This window comes from Stegostoma tigrinum, chromosome 2 (genome assembly GCF_030684315.1).
Source record: "Stegostoma tigrinum isolate sSteTig4 chromosome 2, sSteTig4.hap1, whole genome shotgun sequence".
NCBI lineage: Eukaryota > Metazoa > Chordata > Chondrichthyes > Orectolobiformes > Stegostomatidae > Stegostoma > Stegostoma tigrinum.
Window position 1 is genome coordinate 93881567 of NC_081355.1, and position 17342 is coordinate 93898908.

A 17342-nucleotide genomic window follows, 5' to 3' on the forward strand; every position below is an offset into this window, starting at 1 on the left:
TGGTACAGAATCTGTGTGCGTAGTATTGAGGAACCACAGATGTAAAGAAATAATCATAGTTGGAATTATGTACAGGCCTCCAAACAGTAGTCAGGAACTGGGGTGCAAGACATACCAGGAGATAGAAAAGGTGTGTAAGAAAGGCAAAGTTAAGGTGATTATGGGGATAAGTTTACAGGTGGACTTGGAATATCAGGTTGATTGCACGAAAAGGAATCTGTGGAATGTCTATGAGATGGCTTTTTGGAACAGCTTGTGGTGGAGCACACTAGGGAACAGGTGATACTGGATTTAGTGTTGTAGAATGTGACAGACTTGGTATGAGAGCTTAAGGTGAAGGAACCCTTAGAAGGCAGTGATCATAATATGACCTGCAATTTGAGAGTGAGAAACTGGAATCAGTGGTAATGGTATTACAGCTGAATAAAGGCAACTACAGAGACATAGGGGAGGATCTGGGCAGAATTGACTGGGAGAGGAGCCTAGCAGGAAAGCCAGTGGAACAACAATGGTAGGAGGTTCTAGGAATAATGCAGGATACCCAGCAAAAATTCATCCCCAGGAAAAAGAAGCATGGTACAGGGATGATGAGGCAACCATGGATGAGTAAAGAAGTCAGGGATAGCATGAAAGCAAAAGAGAAAACATATAATGTGACAAAGGGCAGTTGGAAACCAGAGGATTCGGAAGCTTAGAAAGACCAACAGAGGGCAACAAAAAACGAAATAAGGAGGCAGAAGGTTAAATATGAGGCTAAGCTAGCCAATAATATAAAGGAGGACTGGAAGAGTTTCTTTAGATATATAAAGTGCAAAAGAGAGGCAAAAGTGGATATTGGACCCCCTGGTAGATGATGCTGGACAGATAGTAGTGGGGAACAAGGAAATGGCTGAGGAAGTGAATAATTATTTTGCATCAGTCTTCACGGTGGAAGACACGAGTAATATCCCAAAAAATTGAGAGAGTCAGAGACAGAGATGAGTATCGTGGCCATCACCAAGGAGAAGGTGCTAGAAAAACAGAGTGGCTTGAAAGTGAATAAATTACCAGGACCAGATGAAATGCACCCCATTGTTTTTAAGGATATAGCTAAAGAGATAGTGGAGGTTTCAGTGGTGATCTTTCAGGAATCACTAGAGACAGGGAGGATTCTAGAGGACTGGAAAATCACTAACATGACACCCCTGTTTAAAAAAGGGAATAAGGTAAAAAACTGAAAATTACAGGCCAATTAGCTTAATAACCTTGGTTGTGGGTAAGATTTTAGAGTACATTGTGAAGGATGAGATTTTTAAATACTTGGAAGTGCACAGTAAAGTACGGCAAAGTCAGCATGACTTCATCAAGGGGAGATCATGCCTGACAAATCTGTTAGAATTCTTCAAGGAAGTAATGAGCAGGTTACACCAAAGAGAACCAATGGATGTTATCTACCTGGACTTCAAGAAGATGCCGCACAGGAGGCTGCTGAGTAAGATAAGGGCCCATGGTGTTAGAGGCAAGGTGCTAGCATGGATAGAAGTTTGGCTGTCTGGCAGAAAGCAGAGAGTGGGGTTAAAAGGCTCTTTCTCAGGATGGCAGCTGGTGACAAGTGATGTTCCACAAGCGTCTGATTTGGGATCACAACTTGTCATTTCATACGTTAATGATCTAGATAAAGGAACTGTGGGCATTCTGGCTAAGTTTGCAGACAATGCCAAGATAGGTGGAGGGACAGGTAGTATTGAGGAGGTAGCGAGGCTGCAGGAGGATTTGGACAGGTTAGGAGAGCGGGCAAAGAAGTGGCAGATGGAGTACAACATGGGAAAGTGTGAGGTCATTAATTTTGGTAAGAAGAATAGAGGCATGGACTATTTTCTAAATGGGGAGAAAATTCAGAAGTCTGATGTGCAAAGAGACTTGAGAGTTCTAGTCCAGGATTCTCTCAAGGTAAACTTGCAGGTTGTGTCTGTAGTTGGGAAGGCAAATGCAATGTTGGCATTTATTTTGAGAGGACCAGAATATAAAAGCAGTGATTTACTTCTGAAGCTCTATCAGGCTCTGATTAGGCCACATTCGGAGACGTTTTAGAACGGAGATAAGGAGAAAGTTCTTCAGTCAGAGAGTGGTGAATCTATGGAATTCACTGCCATGGAATTGAGTGTATTTGAAGAGAGAGATAGACAAGTTCTTAATTGTCCAGGGGATCCAGGGTTACAGGGAGAAAACAGGAGAATGGAGTTAAGGAACTTATCAACCGTGATCGCATGGCAGAGCAGACCCGATGGGCTGAATGGCCTAATTTCTACAATTATGGTCTTAACATCCTCCCTGCATCTACCCTGTCTTGTCCTGTTAACATTTTATATGTCTATTTTATATGATATTTTATATGAGATCCCCCCCCCACCTCATTCGTCTGAACTCCAGTGAAAATTTTCCTAACGTAGTTAATCTTTCCTCATACGTCAGTCGTGCCATCCCCAGAATCAGCCTGGTAAAATTTTACTGCACTCTTTCAAGAGCTAGAGCATTCTTCCTCAGAAAGGGAAACCAAAACTGCACACAGTATTCTAGGTGTGGTCTCAAAGTGGTGTGTGCTAGGCTGAAGAGTGGTAGAGGGGAAGGCCAGAAGGAACGGGAGAGGGAAATGGGTGGGAAGGCAGGAAATGGAATGGGAATTACTACGATAATATATTAACGATGAGAGTACTGTATTATAGAAACTGATTATATTAATTTTAATAATCAATATAACTAGTACTGATAATACTATAATGATTACTGTAGTGATTTGAGTATTTTAACAAGTACACTTGTAACTAGGAATTAAAATATTTGGGCTACCAACAATGTTTAAAGAATTGTCAGGTTCCCTTAAACCTGAAAGACATCATAAATTGTTTTAAAAGCAATATTTTGTTCAATTTTAAAATGAAATTTGCTAGTCAAAAAGGTAGCTGCTGTCAATCTCATGACAACAGTTGACAGCATTTTCTGGAAAGCTGCAGTGACTTACAAAGGGAGACAGTGAAAACCATCATCATCCTGAAATGTGAAACCTTGCATTGTGTGGATTTTGCAGTTCACAAAATAAGGACCGGCTATCTCCCCAGCAGTGTCTTACAATGTAGGGAGTGCAATCAATATACTATGCCTGAAGAGCTGCTAAAGTCCCAAAATTTAACAAATACATAGACGGGGTCCCTTGTCAAAATTATAAAACTCTCTTGTTAAGTAGAAACGGATTCATCTAAAAACCTTGTCACTTGACCAGGTGAATCAGCAGTTACTATTTTAATATCAGGCAGTTAATAATCTCAGATCTGCTAATGTTACAGCTAGACTCCATGCTGATCTAAGTCTCCCTCAAGTCTCAACTTCTTTGAAATCTGATTTTCAGCCTATCACCTGATAAGTGTACCAACTTCATCTTGGCAAACTTTCAACTGTTGTCAAAAGATGAATCCTGCCACAAAATACTGCTTTCACAAATAAATGGATAACTGATTCAGAGGGAACATGCCACACCCAATTTCCAAAGGGGAAAGAAATAAGAAAAATCATAAATCATCAGTACTTACAGCAATAAGAAGAGAAGAATAAAAGAATTCAACATATTTCCCTCACCCATTGTAAAACAATGTTTCCAAATTCAGTTTAAAGCCTAATATATCACTTTTATGATCCCTGTGGGATTTATAAATACAAAAGAAGAATACTTTTTGTGACTTTTATTTTAGCATGTATCAAAATCGACGTAACTTGAATATACATTAACAGGCAACTGAGATCATTTCAAACAATGGGTTACACCTGGGTTAATATCTAACAAAGATAAATTCTAAAGATCTTCTGGCCTTTCCATTTTTCTTCATCGGGCGGAAGTTCAATTTCTTTCCTTCAAACATTTATCCATTGCTCTCAGGCAACACTTTCCAAGTAAGGAGAGTTCTGCCATACAATCCTCCACACAATAGCACGCTTCTTTCTGGAACTGTCTTAACTTCTGGGTTTCATTGGTTTCATATACGAGAATTTCCTTTGTCTTTCCCCTTACAGTCTGAAACTTGGTCTCCATACTTTAACTTTTGGTTGGTACTGTTTCAAAACTAGTGTCACCAGGTCACATGGACCAATATGCTTAATACCCAAAAATTATAATTGATCCTTTACAATTAATACAATGCTTAAAAGTTCTAAGTAATAATCACAGGTTACCAATACATTTTAAAGTGGTTCTACCTTTTATTTACTGGTACTGTTTCCAGGTCAAAAGCTGTCACATGTTACTGTGTAGATCACTTCATAGACTTGATTTGAACCTTGATACAGTCTAGCATTTCATTCTTCTAATCATTTGAAGTTGCATTATAGTATACAGCAAATGAGTCACATTTTACTGTAAATATTCTCTTTTTGTCTGTACTCCCAGGACTCATCACTGATTATAGGGTGAGTATCATTTAAGCATTTCTAAAACAGTAATGTGAAATAGCCTCTTAGCTGTGTGTATAATTTTCAGTTCTAGTAAGGTTCAACATTCAACTAAATGCATAAGTTATTATTTTTCAATGCCTCCAGCTTTGACTTTAGCCTAAATTAAGATTTATTGAACTAAATTTTGTTTTTTTTGCAGATTTATTCCTTTTCTAACTGTGTTGACTTCTGTCAGAATCATTATCCTCTGGTTTCTCACTGTACAATTCTTCCCTTCTGGGAACCAAAACAGTGAGTTTTATCAGTGTGTTCAATATCTAGGATATTTACTGTCAAATCCAATCTCCCCAGTGTCTACAAACACATCCCTGAAGGGTTACTGGTCTTTTTATATTAGCATTAATGCCTCGCTCCTCAGAGTCAAAATGTATGGCTTGTTCTCTTCCTAAACCAAGAGTAGTTGTAGCTCCTGTACTGCCATCTGGCAGAAGTAAGTGAAAACAACATGGAACAACAGAAACAAGGGCGATAAAAAGGAGAAATCTTTATGGCTAGTCTGATGGAGACATTTTTTTTGCACGAGCCATTGGGGAGCTGATTGAAATTATCCAGCTTACTACTTGCAAATTGTCCCCAGTTAAAATGAAAATTTGTACAAATCGGAAATCATTTTGAATCAATAGTCGATACCACAGGTTACTCAGCCACCAACATTAACTGTTGATATTGAATGCCTTTTGTTTCATTTTATTGTTAAATTTAATAATGTCAGTTAAGAAACTACTTCCATTGAAATGATTGGATTTTTAACGCATAACTTTATACAAAACTTTGAAGCCATAAGGTAAGTTAACCAATCATTATTTTTCAACAGTGATAATGGGAACTGCAGATGCTGGAGAATCCAAGATAATAAAATGTGAGGCTGGATGAACACAGCAGGCCCAGCAGCAGCGGAGGCTTGGGGACCGCTTTGCAGAACACCTCCGCTCGGTTCGCAATAAGCAACTGCACCTCCCAGTCGCAAACCATTTCCACTCCCCTTCCCATTCTTTAGATGACATGTCCATCGTGGGCCTCCTGCAGTGCCACAATGATGCCACCCGAAGGTTGCAGGAACAGCAACTCATATTCCACTTGGGAACCCTGCAGCCCAGTGGCATCAATGTGGACTTCACCAGCTTCAAAATCTCCCCTTCCCCCACCGCATCCCAAAACCAGCCCAGTTCGTCCCCTCCCCCCACTGCACCACACAACCAGCCCAGCTCTTTCCCCCCACCCACTGCATCCCAAAACCAGTCCAACCTGTCTCTGCCTCCCTAACCTGTTCTTCCTCTCACCCATCCCTTCCTCCCACCCCAAGCCGCACCTCCATCTCCTACCTACTAACCTCATCCTACCTCCTTGATCTGCCCATCTTCCCTGGACTGACCTATCCCCCCCCACCTCCCCACCTATACTCTCCTCTCTACCTATCTTCTTTTCTCTCCATCTTCGTTCCGCCTCCCCCCTCTCCCTATTTATTCCAGAACCCTCACCCCATCCCCCTCTCTGATGAAGGGTCTAGGCCCGAAACGTCAGCTTTTGTGCTCCTGAGATGCTGCTGGGCCTGCTGTGTTCATCCAGCCTCACATTTTATTATTTTTCAACATGTAGCTTACACTGAAGGGAGCAGAAGTCAGAGTTCAAGCATACACATTGTTCTGTAACTCCTACTTTCCTTTTGGACTGTGAGTTTTGTGAGTTTTCCGCATCTTTCTCCTTGTTTGTTAATTTCAATGAAAGGTCGGTGGTCAAGAGTAGATCTATAGGGCTCCAACGAAAGGCATAAGCTTGCAAGAATACTTTTGTCAGCCTGAATATACCGCTTTGATTAACGTTTTGGAGTTACTTTCAAGTGCCTTGGTGAGTGTCCATCTGTGCTTCACACTGCTTCCTGTCAAATGTTCACTGCATCTGGAGTTACTTATGCAGCAGAAGCATGGCCCTCTGAGGAGCAGCACCAACGTCAGCTGTAGTAGCAGCAACAATTTCAGCAACAGCAACTGGAGCAGCCATATTCTCAGCTACACACCATTCCACAGGACTGAAACTGGGACAAGGGTTCCAGCCTGAAGGAGGCAACAGACCTGGAAAGTCTGTAAAGAGAGAATAAGCTTCCTCAACAACCTCAACTTACATCTAAATGTAGCATATTGAGTGGAATGATATGTCCAGATGTGCTTCTGAAACTACTAAAAAGTTAACATTGACACTGAACTAAATAAAGAAATAGTAGGTCAAGGATCCTAAAGCTTGACCATAAACAAAGGGCTTTAAGAAGTATTTTAAAGGAGGCATGCATTTGGAAGGGGGAGAAAAATGTCTAGTTTATATCTAAGCAACTAAAGATGTAGCCACCAATGATGCAGCAAGTTTGCTTGGGAATTTACAAATGTCAAAATTAGCAACTAAAGATTGTAGACGGTGGTAAGACTGGACAATATTACAGAGATAGGGAGCAACAAAGGCATGGAGAAATTTGAAGGCAAGAAGTAGAATGTTAAAATAAAAACCTTTATTTACTCAGACCCAATGGGGGCCATCAAGCACAGGGATTGTAGGGGAACAGGACTTTTAGCACATTTAGACATGGGTAGCAGAGGATTGGATAACCTCATGTTTATTTTGAGCAAAAGGTGGGAGACTCGCCAGAAGTGCAGGAATAATCAAGTGAACAGTTAACTAAGGCATGGATGGAGATTTCAGCAGGAGATGAACAGTGACAGACCAAAGTGAAGAGATGTTACAGAGGTGGAGAAAGGCACTCTTCGGGATGACATCAGACATGAGATCAGAAACTAACCGTGTGAGCTAAAACGTCAGTTCACCCATTCTTAACACCGTGGGTCATTTGCAAAGCAATGCTCATTACCTGCTTAGCCACACAACTGCAGTCTGGGAAGTTCGATCTGTACAAAACATCATAATCATTCAAGACACTGATCTCCACATCATTCCTCACCTACCAGGTCTCCGGTACTATTCCACCCCCTTAATTATTTTTGGTCATCTTTGTATGTCTTCACTTGATTTGATGAAAACGTATGACTGCACATTTCACTGCACTAAATTTCATCTGCCATATGCTTTTCAACTAGCTAATTCAAGCTGAAATTAGAAGTTCAAAATCCTCAAAGTCTGCTTGCAGATTTTTGGTACCGCATCAAAACTTTGTTACTACATCAATTAAAGATGCTACATGGTATCAATGCATTATTACCAGGAGTCAGTGCTCCACCTAACTAAGAGATTTGCAGATCTACCTAAAATTCAAACCCTTTTTGTTTAATTTAGATAAATGTGAAGTGCTGCCTTTTGAAAAGGCAAATCAGGGCAGGACTTCTACACTTAGTGGTAAGATCTGGGGAAGTGTTGCTGAACAAAGAGACCTTGGAGTGCAGGTTCATAGTTCCTTGAAAGTGGAGTTGCAGGTGGATAGGATAGTGAAGAAGACATTTTGTATGCTTGCTTTTATTGGTCAGCGCATTGAGTTTAGGGATTGGGAGGTCATGATGTGGCTGTACAGGACATTGTTTAGGCCACTTTCGGAAACCTACGTGCAAGTCTGGTCACCTTGCAATAGGAACAATGTTGTGAAACTTGAAAGGGTTCAGAAAAGATTTACAAGGATGTTGCCAAGATTAGAGGGTTAAGTTATGAAGAGGCTGAATAGGCTGGCACTATTTTTCCCTGGAGCATCGAAGGCTGGGGATTGACATTATAGAGATTCATAAATCATGAGATATATGGATAGGGTAGATGTACAATCTCTTTTCTCTGGGGTGGGGGCAGTCAAAAACTAGACAGCATCGGTTTAAGGTGAGAGAAGAAAGATTTTAAAGGGGCAACTTTTTCACGCACAGGCAAGTGCATGTAGGAAATGAACTGCCAGAAGAAGTAGTGGAGGCTGGTACAATTACAACATCTAAAAGGAAGGTGGATGGGTACATATATAGGAAGGGTTTTCAGGGATGTAGGCCAAATGCTGGCAAGTGGGATTAGATTTATCTAGGATACCTGGTCGGCATGAATAAGTTGGACCAAAGTGTCTGTTTCCATGCTGTATGTCTCTATGTCTCTATAACTCTATGACTATAAATGCTGTGATATGGTGCTTCGGTGATACTGTGTCCTGTAGCTGCTGATGGCTTTGGCAAGGGTCATATCTGATGAGGTTGGAACATTACCCAGTGGAGAAAATACAAAAGTCAAACAAATCAATGCACTTTCTCCAATGCTGCTCTCTAGTGCCCGAAAGGATCTTTTTGCAGAAGTTGCGTCCCTTTTGCATTGCAATATTCTGGGCCCCGGGCTGCTCACTGCAGTTCACAATACAATTACATTATAACCTAAACTGCTTCACATTAAAATTAATTGCCAAAAAAATTAACTGCTGATGGACAACACAATCCCATCCCAACAACTATCCAATGGATCAAGGACATTTGGGACAATATGTGGACTTTCATGCATATGAATTAATTCTTTCCATTCAAATAGCTTTCATAGATAAGCTGCAGAGCTGGGCTGAGAGGTGGCAAATGGAGTTTAATGCAGACAAGTGTGAGGTGATGCACTTTGGTAGGAGTAACCAGAAGGCAAAGTACAGGGCTAATGGTAAGATTCTTGGTAGTGTAGATGAGCAGAGAGATCTCGGTGTCCATGTACACAGATCCTTGAAAGTTGCCACCCAGGTTGACAGAGCTGTTAAGAAGGCATACAGTGTTTTAGCTTTTATTAATAGAGGGATCAAGTTCCAGCACCAAGAGGTTATGGTGAAGCTGTACAAAACTCTGGTGCGGCCGCACTTGGAGTATTGTGTACAGTTCTGGTCACCGCATTATAAGAAGGATGTGGAAGCTTTGGAAAGGGTGCAGAGGAGATTTACTAGGATGTTGCCTGGTTTGGAGGGAAGGTCTTACGAGGAAAGGCTGAGGGACTTGAGGCTGTTTTCATTAAAGAGAAGAAGGTTGAGAGGTGACTTAATTGAAACATATAAAATATTCAGAGGGGTAGAAAGGGTGGATAAGGAGAGCCTTTTTCCTAGGATGGTAATGGCAAGCACGAGGGGGCATAGCTTTAAATTGAGGGGTGAAGGATATAGGACAGAGGTCACAGGTAGTTGCTTTACTCAGGGAGTAGTAAGGGAATGGAACGCTTTGCCTGCAACGGTAGTAGATTTGCCAACTTTGGGTACATTCAAGTAGTCATTGGATAAGCATATGGATGTACATGGAATAGTGTAGGTTAGATGGGCTTGAGATCGGTACGACAGGTCGGCACAACATAGAGGGCCGAAGGGCCTGTACTGTGCTGGAATGTTCTATGTTCTATGTTCACATCGAGTTTTAGCTCCAGGAGCTTATTCCTACGTTAGAGACTAATTGAAAATAGGTATTTGTACTACAGACTTATTCAATTTAATTCAGGCTATGAGGCAGAAACCATAACGGCCTCAGTTAGTAAATAATATTTTAACTAAGATAACAAAGTGTGGGCTTGTATGAACACAGCAAGCCAAGCCGCATCTTAGGAGCACAAAAGCTGACGTTTTGGGCTGAGACCCACCATCAGAAAAGGGGGATGGGGAGAGGATTCTGAAATAAATAGGGAGAGAGGGGAGGCAGACTGAAGATGGATAGAGGAGAAGATAGGTGGAGAAGAGAGTATGGGTGGGGAGGTAGAGGGGGATAGGGTCAGTCTGGAGAGAATGGACAGGTCAAGGGGGCGGGGATGAGGTTAGTAGGTTGGAAATGAAGGTGTGTCTTGAGGTGGGAGGAGGGGATAGGTGAGAGCAAGAACAGGTTAGGCAGGCGGGGATGAGCTGGGCTGGTTTTGGGATGCAGTGGGGGAAGGGGAAATTTTGAAGCTGGTGAAATCCACATTGATACCATTAGGCTGCAGAGTTCCCAAGCGGAATATGGGTTGCTATTCCTGCAACCTTCGGGTGGCATCATTGTGGCACTGCAGAAGGCCCAGGATGAACATGTCATCTGAGGAATGGGAGGGGGAGTTAAAATGGTTCGCGACTGGGAGGTGCAGTTGTTTACTGTGAACCGAGCGTAGGTGTTCTGCAAAGTGGTTCCCAAGCCTCCACTTGGTTTCCCCAAAGTAGAGGAAGCCATACCGGGTACAGCGGATGCAGTATACCACATTGGCGGATGTGCAGGTGAACATCAGCTTGATGTGGAAAGTCATCTTGGGGCCTGGGATGGGGGTGAGGGAGGTGGTGCGGGGGCAGGTGTCACACTTCCTGCAGTTGCAGGGGAAACTGCCGGGTGTGGTGGGATTGGAGGGGTGTGTGGAGCGGACAAGGGAGAGTGGTCTCTCCGGAAGGCAGACAAGGGTGGGGTTGGAAAAAAGTCTTTAGTGGTGGGGTCGGATTGTAGATGGCGGAAGTGTCAGAGGATGGTATTTTAACTAATGCTGTTTTATGTAGCATTGGCAGATTCCTCTTGGACGTAGATTCCGTTCTTTGAAAATATGGTTTGTGTTCAGACTATATGGAATAAAAGGACTTCAAGACCATATTCGTAAGGTAGGCGTCCAAAACTAATTCATGTAAATATATTTTGGCAAAATATACTGTAAACTTGGACTGCATATTATCTGTAATATTTGATCAAAGCTGCAGTTATCCTTTTCTTCCTGTGTCACATTACCACAAATTAATTGTGTGTCTGTGTGTTAACTAAAAATTATGGATGCCTAACATCTAGTGGGGTGCACTTAAAAAATGTAGTTGCAATTCTTACTAATCAGTGGGAGAAATCTCCAGGCTTTCTTTTTCTAAGTACAAACTGGAAAAACTGTACAAATTTTCAGAAAGGCTTAAAGAGCACGATCGAGTAAAATGAATTAAGCATTTACAATAAGTATAGCTACTGCGCATATAGAAATGAAGCTTTATCATACTGATGTTACATTATTGGAAACTGGACCCTGGGTCTGCAGGGCTTCAGACAACATGACCTTCAATTACCAGGGGTCACAATTTCAAGGTGAGAGGGGAAAAAGTTTAAGGGAGATATGCGTGGAAAGTTCTTTACGCAGAGGGTGGTGGGTGTCTGGAACATATTGCCAGCGGAGGTGGTAGAGGTGGGCACAGTAGCGTCATTTAAGATGGGTCTAGACAGATACATGAATGGGCAGGGAGCAGAGGGATACAGATCCTTGGAAAATAGATGACAGGTTTAGACAGAGGATCTGGATCAGCGCACACTTGGAGGGCCGAACGACCTGTTCATGTGCTGCAATTTTCTTTGTTCTTGTTCTTTGTACTATACACTTTAAATAGTTAAGCAAAGTCTGTTGCTGTTAATTTCCAAGAATGTAGATTTCATCATAGTATAGACCACAGCCTCCTAGGAGTGTCTGCCAAACCTAATGTTGCAGATAAAGTAATAAAGTTGTACCTTTGCTATGTAAAGTGCTGTTTATGGTAATATTAATGATTCCTTCCTTTACCATTTTGCGAAAATTGAATAGAAGGATGCAGCGACTTTAACTGGTAGGGTCTGTTTGTGGCTTACTATGTGTCCATCTTGGCATGTTGTACTCTCTGACTGTAGCTGCACTGAAATTTCACAGCTAGGCAAGAAGGAAGGAGTGAAATATGGATCTCCTGTGCTTCAGCCAGCGTGTTGTTCGAGAATGTGACCCTTACTCTGTCCCAATCAATTAGCTGCTTCTTAACGTTATGGGGAATGGACAGTGTTGGCTAGAAAATAACATCCATGATTTGGTGGACCTGCAGAAGAGACGAATTAAAATTATCTACTGGCCACTTTTGGATGAAGCCATTTACAAACGCTACAATGTTCTCTTTTTCACTCACGTTAGATTTTGCCATTATTGAAGATGGGCATGGAACATGATATCGATCACTGCACTTCACCTGATATGGTGGAGTCCTACAGCTTTACAATCATCAGTTGCCCATGGAGCTGCTCAGCTCGTCTATAAGCTGCTGTTTTTGTTGTTTACATGCAGGTGGTCCCATATTGTATATTCACTAATTTGTTACTTCATTCTGAGTTGCAACTGGTGCTGCTTTAGCTGTACCTTTCCAAATTGAACGTTCTGGCTTAATACTGGTGGAGTATTTGCTAGGCTATACAATTACAGAGACCTGTGCTGCTGCTGCCCACAACACCTCATAGATGACCAATTGCAGGCTGTGAGATTTGACTTCACATTATCTGACTTGGTGCCACATCAGTGAGACAGCATATATTCAAGGATAGATGCTGTTGCTGTGAAAATCTCTTAACCTAGAAAGATAGAATGATGACAGCACAAAAAGAGGCTGTTCACTCCATGCCAGCTCTCAGCAACAGGAACTCAGTTAGTCCCACACTCCTGCTTTTTCCCATCCATTCCTGTTTTGTGTAAAGAGAAGACCTTTGGTCATTGTCTGCTGATCCTTCAACATGTGCTATTTTCTTGAGAGCTTTTATTTAATTGTTTGCCATTGCCTTCCATTTATGGGGCAGCATGATGAGGCAGGTTCCAAGACAAACTCAGCCAGAACAGGAAATAGACATCTACTGTGGATGTAGTTCCGAATCACGTGCTAGCTACCCAGCCAACTGAACTAATTAGTCCTCTTCATACTGCAATCCTTGCAATTATTTTCTCCAAATAATTACGTAATTCTCTGAAGTACCTGATTGAATCTACCTTCACACTGTCAGACATAGCATTGCCATTGGTTCTTTGTTAATCACCTTCAATCAAACTTCTCTGATTCGGTAACCTGCCACTATTGATTTATGCTCGGTGTTAGTGTGGTTCAGGTGATAACACCCTCTTCTCTAAGTCAGAAACTGTGGGTGCAAGTGTCATTGCAGGACTTCAGTACAAAACTGTAGCCTTGCCCAAAAATGTCTGGTTGCGGCTGCTGTCTTTTGGATGGACATTAAACTATCTGTTCTCTTAAATGGATGTACAAGATTCAATTATATGATAGTTGTGTGGAGCAGGGAAGTTATTCCCAGTGTCCTGACCAATGTTTATCTTTCAGTCAGTATCACAAATAAACAGATTATCTGCTCTTAGTCAACTTCCTCTGTGATAAATTGCTCAGTGCAAGTTGGCACCTGATTTTGTAACAATGACTACACTTCAAAAGTGTTTCATTGGCTGTCATATCCAGTGGTTCAGAAGGGTGCTGTGTAAATGCAAGTTCTGCTTTTTAACCATGACGAGAAAGTACTAAGTCATGCAGAATCCTATCAGAAACAGATTTCCAGTAACAAGAACCTGGGGCACTTGTTGGTTTCTAACATTGGGAAATTTTGGATCAACTTTCCATTTAAATTTTCCAATTCGTCTGTCATCTACGTGGATGACATCAAATGGACTACCTTCATCGTCCTCGTTGCTGCCTTCTCAAAATTTTAAACAAGGTCCATTAACAAATCCATGATAATTTGCTTTGATTAATTGGAGCCAGTCTAAAATGTTTATACCAGCTACAGAAGTGGTTCCAGTAATATGGCCACCATCAGTTGACCTGTGCTACTCTGACTATTCCTAAATAATGATACATCATTTGCAGTCTTCCTGTTCTCTGATACTGTGCACACAGCAAGACAGGAGTGGAAAATGATCATCTTCCCTTACATCTAATAGCCTTAATAGGGAGCATGGAGACTTGCAACTTCCAAGGATGATGAACAACTTTATATTTCTTCTTTATGAATATTTATCCTATCTAATATTTCACCTTACTCCTTAAATATAAGTCTGCCTCATATCCCTCTTTACAGACACAAAGTATTCATTAAGAAATTTACATGAACCCACCACCTCCATATAAAGTTACCTTTTTGGTCTTTAATCAGCTCCACACTCTCCTGAGTTATCTTCTTACTCTTCATGAGTTCACAAAGACGGCACAATGTTCTTGCTTACCAAAGCAATTGTGGATAGATGTATCAATGATAGATGTGTTTTTGAGGATGCAGTCAAATAGCTTATTCCTTCAAGTGTATTTCTTCATGTCAGTATTGACAGTTAGTTTGTTTGGGACTCTGTTAGTTTGCACCCAGATTCTATGCCTTTGCTTAGTTTTCAATGCTTCATCCAAGTGGAGTTTGAACGGTGGGAGCGTTCATTCATAAGTTGGAAGGTTTTGTAGATAATAATTAGCAGACTTCCATTACTTTGTTCATCCTAAAACCATCAGATTTTATATGTATGATTTAACTTTTTAAAAAATATTTCCTACTATTGTGCTTTTATTCCTTTCTTGCAGCTTCTCCTTACAGCACTGTGACCCATTTCTAGTCTCTCCTTCTAATTGGTTTGACAATATCATTTCTTGGCTTTGATCACTGTGACATCTGTGCTAATACCAAGATTCTTGTGTATAAGGCAATCATTTTCTGACTCTTTAATGTGGCTCCGAAACTTGGGCCACATATAGACACCACCTCAATTCTCTTGAGAAGTACGATCAGTGCTGTTTGAGATGGATTCTCCAAGTTAGCTGAGAGATCAGGCACCAACATTAAGGCCAAGATCATCTAAAACCAACTGTGTTGGATGTGTGCTTAGAATGCCTGAATTCTGACTACAAAGGTAAATCTTTATCCAGCTTAAGGAATGCTTCCCTCAAGAAATGCAACATGGATGTCAATGTCAATGCATGGGACTCCATCCTTCAGAAGAGCCAACTTGGAGGAAACTCCTGTGAAGGGATGCAGTTCTTTGAGAACTCTCGATGGCAAGAGGTAGTATGGAAAAGAAATTGGAGAAAGGAATGCCAATGATCTCAAGGCCAAGAACCAATTCCACCTCCCTGAAACACCTGCCAAATGTATGGTCAGAGATATTGGGCTCATCAGTCATGCAAGGACCCACCAGAACCCATGAGAAATGATATAGAATTTCCTACATAAACTGTCATACTCATTAGCAAGAGATTGCCAATGAAGCTTTAAAATGATTAATTCAAGAATTTGCAAGAATCCATCCCTGGTCACCTCACATTCATTTACATGCTACTCCTTGGTGGTGTCAGTTGCAGAAATAGGGTTCACTTTGCATATATGTCGACAACGCCCAGTCTTGCTTTTCTGTGACCACTCCCGACACTTGCAGTGCTTCAGCATTGCCAGAGTCTTATACAGCGCTCAATCTGAAATGGCCCATAACTGGTCATTTTCAATGCAAGGAAGACTGAAATCAATCTTTCAGAACTGGCCACAGTCTTAAGTTGAGCTCTCGATTTGATATTCTCTCCATTAAGAAGCCTGCCTACTTTCACTCTGGAAGTTTTGTGGAAATGGTTTTGAAAAACCAATGAATGGATCTGTTTCATTGGTCCTTTAAGACATGGTTTAGGCATTTGTAATTCACAATGCCACTGTCAATCGTTATCTTTTGTGAACAGTGTTAATTTAGCATTAAAGGCAGAAAAACATGGGATACAATGTCTTGGATTTTCCAAATTAATCCAGCATAGATAGGAGTTCTGAGGAAGGGTCACCGGACCCAAAACATTAACTCTATTTTTTGCCTTCACAGAATCTTCAATTGAAAATTCTGTTTTTTTGTTGAAGATCAGGAAGGCTTTCTCCTACACAGGGAATCAGGGCACGATCACTGATCTTCGCTGACCATGACAGGACTCAAACCTAGAGGCTATTTTTTGTGATTAACACAGTCAGATGTGCTCGACTGTACTCAAACAGTCCTGTCTTTCCCCACACCCCAGCTTCATGATTCTGAGTAAGACGATCTCAATGTAGACACATTCCCTATATATGGGACAAACCAGCATAGACCCACTATCCACATTTTCCCTCAGAACACATTCCTGACAAAATATTTAGTTATCTTGGTGTGCAGATACATGGATCTTGGTGTGCAGATACATGGATCCCTTAGGATGGCCACCCAGGTGGACGGGGTTGTTAAGAAAGCATATGGTGTTTTGGCTTTCATTAACAGGGGGATTGAGTTTAAGAGTCGTGAGATCTTGTTGCAGCTCTATGGGACTTTGGTTGGACCGCACTTGGAGTGCTGCGTCCAGTTCTGGGCGCCCTCTTGTAGGAAGGATGTGGATGCTTTGGGGGGGGGGGTTCGGGGGGGGGTTTGCCGGGGTGCTGCCTGGACTGGAGGGCTTATCTTAGGAAGAGAGGTTGACTGAGCTCGGTCTCTTTTCATTGGAGAAAGGGAGGAGGAGAGGGGACCTGGTTGAGGTATACGGGATAGTGAGAGGCGTGGATAGAGTTGATAGCCAGAGACTATTTCCCAGGGCAGAAATGGCTAGCACGAGGGGTCATAGTTTTAAGCTGGTTGGTGGAAAGTATCGAGGGGATGTCAGAGGCGGGTTCTTTGCGCAGAGAGTTGTGGGAGCATGGAATGCGTTGCCAGCAGCAGTTGTGGAAGCAAGGTCATTGGGGTCATTTAAGAGACTGCTGGACATGTATATGGTCACAGAAATTTGAGGGTGCATACATGAGGATCAATGGTCGGCACAACATTGTGGGCTGAAGGGCCTGTTCTGTGCTGTACTGTTCTATGTTCTATGTTCTATGCTGTCAGACCTACTGAGCTTTTCCAGCAATTTTGTTTTTGATCCTGATTTACAGCATCCGCAGTTCTTTCAGGTTTTATTTCATAGATAGGAGTTGCATTTGTGGACCATCACAGTCCCTGTTCTGCTCTGATGGAATACCCAGGAAATTGAAGATTCCATTGAGAAATTCCTCTTCGTCTGGAACCCTGCAAAAGCCCCCATTGAAATCAGAGAATCTGGAAGATTTCAATGAAATTGAGTAAATAGTTACCCAGTCTAACTCCTGAATATCTATTCAACAGACTCCATATCAAATTCACATACCCAAACTAGACTCCCACACCCAAAC

The 17342-nt window shown here is 41.7% G+C and overlaps 1 protein-coding gene across 10 annotated transcripts in view; it reads left to right on the top strand.

Annotated features, from left to right (window-relative positions):
- Positions 1–17342, top strand: part of ddc (dopa decarboxylase) — a 156755-nt gene that overhangs the window by 129611 nt on the left and 9802 nt on the right. For 9 of the 10 annotated variants that reach the window (XM_048557365.2, XM_048557390.2, XM_048557382.2 and 6 more), the window contains 2 exons: positions 4415–4434; positions 10901–10999. In XM_048557365.2, the coding sequence (XP_048413322.1) occupies positions 4415–4434; positions 10901–10999 (119 nt within the window). Of the gene's footprint in view, positions 1–4414; positions 4435–4618; positions 4711–10900; positions 11000–17342 lie in introns of all 10 variants that reach the window. The other variant, XR_007250065.2, reaches the window with a different exon arrangement.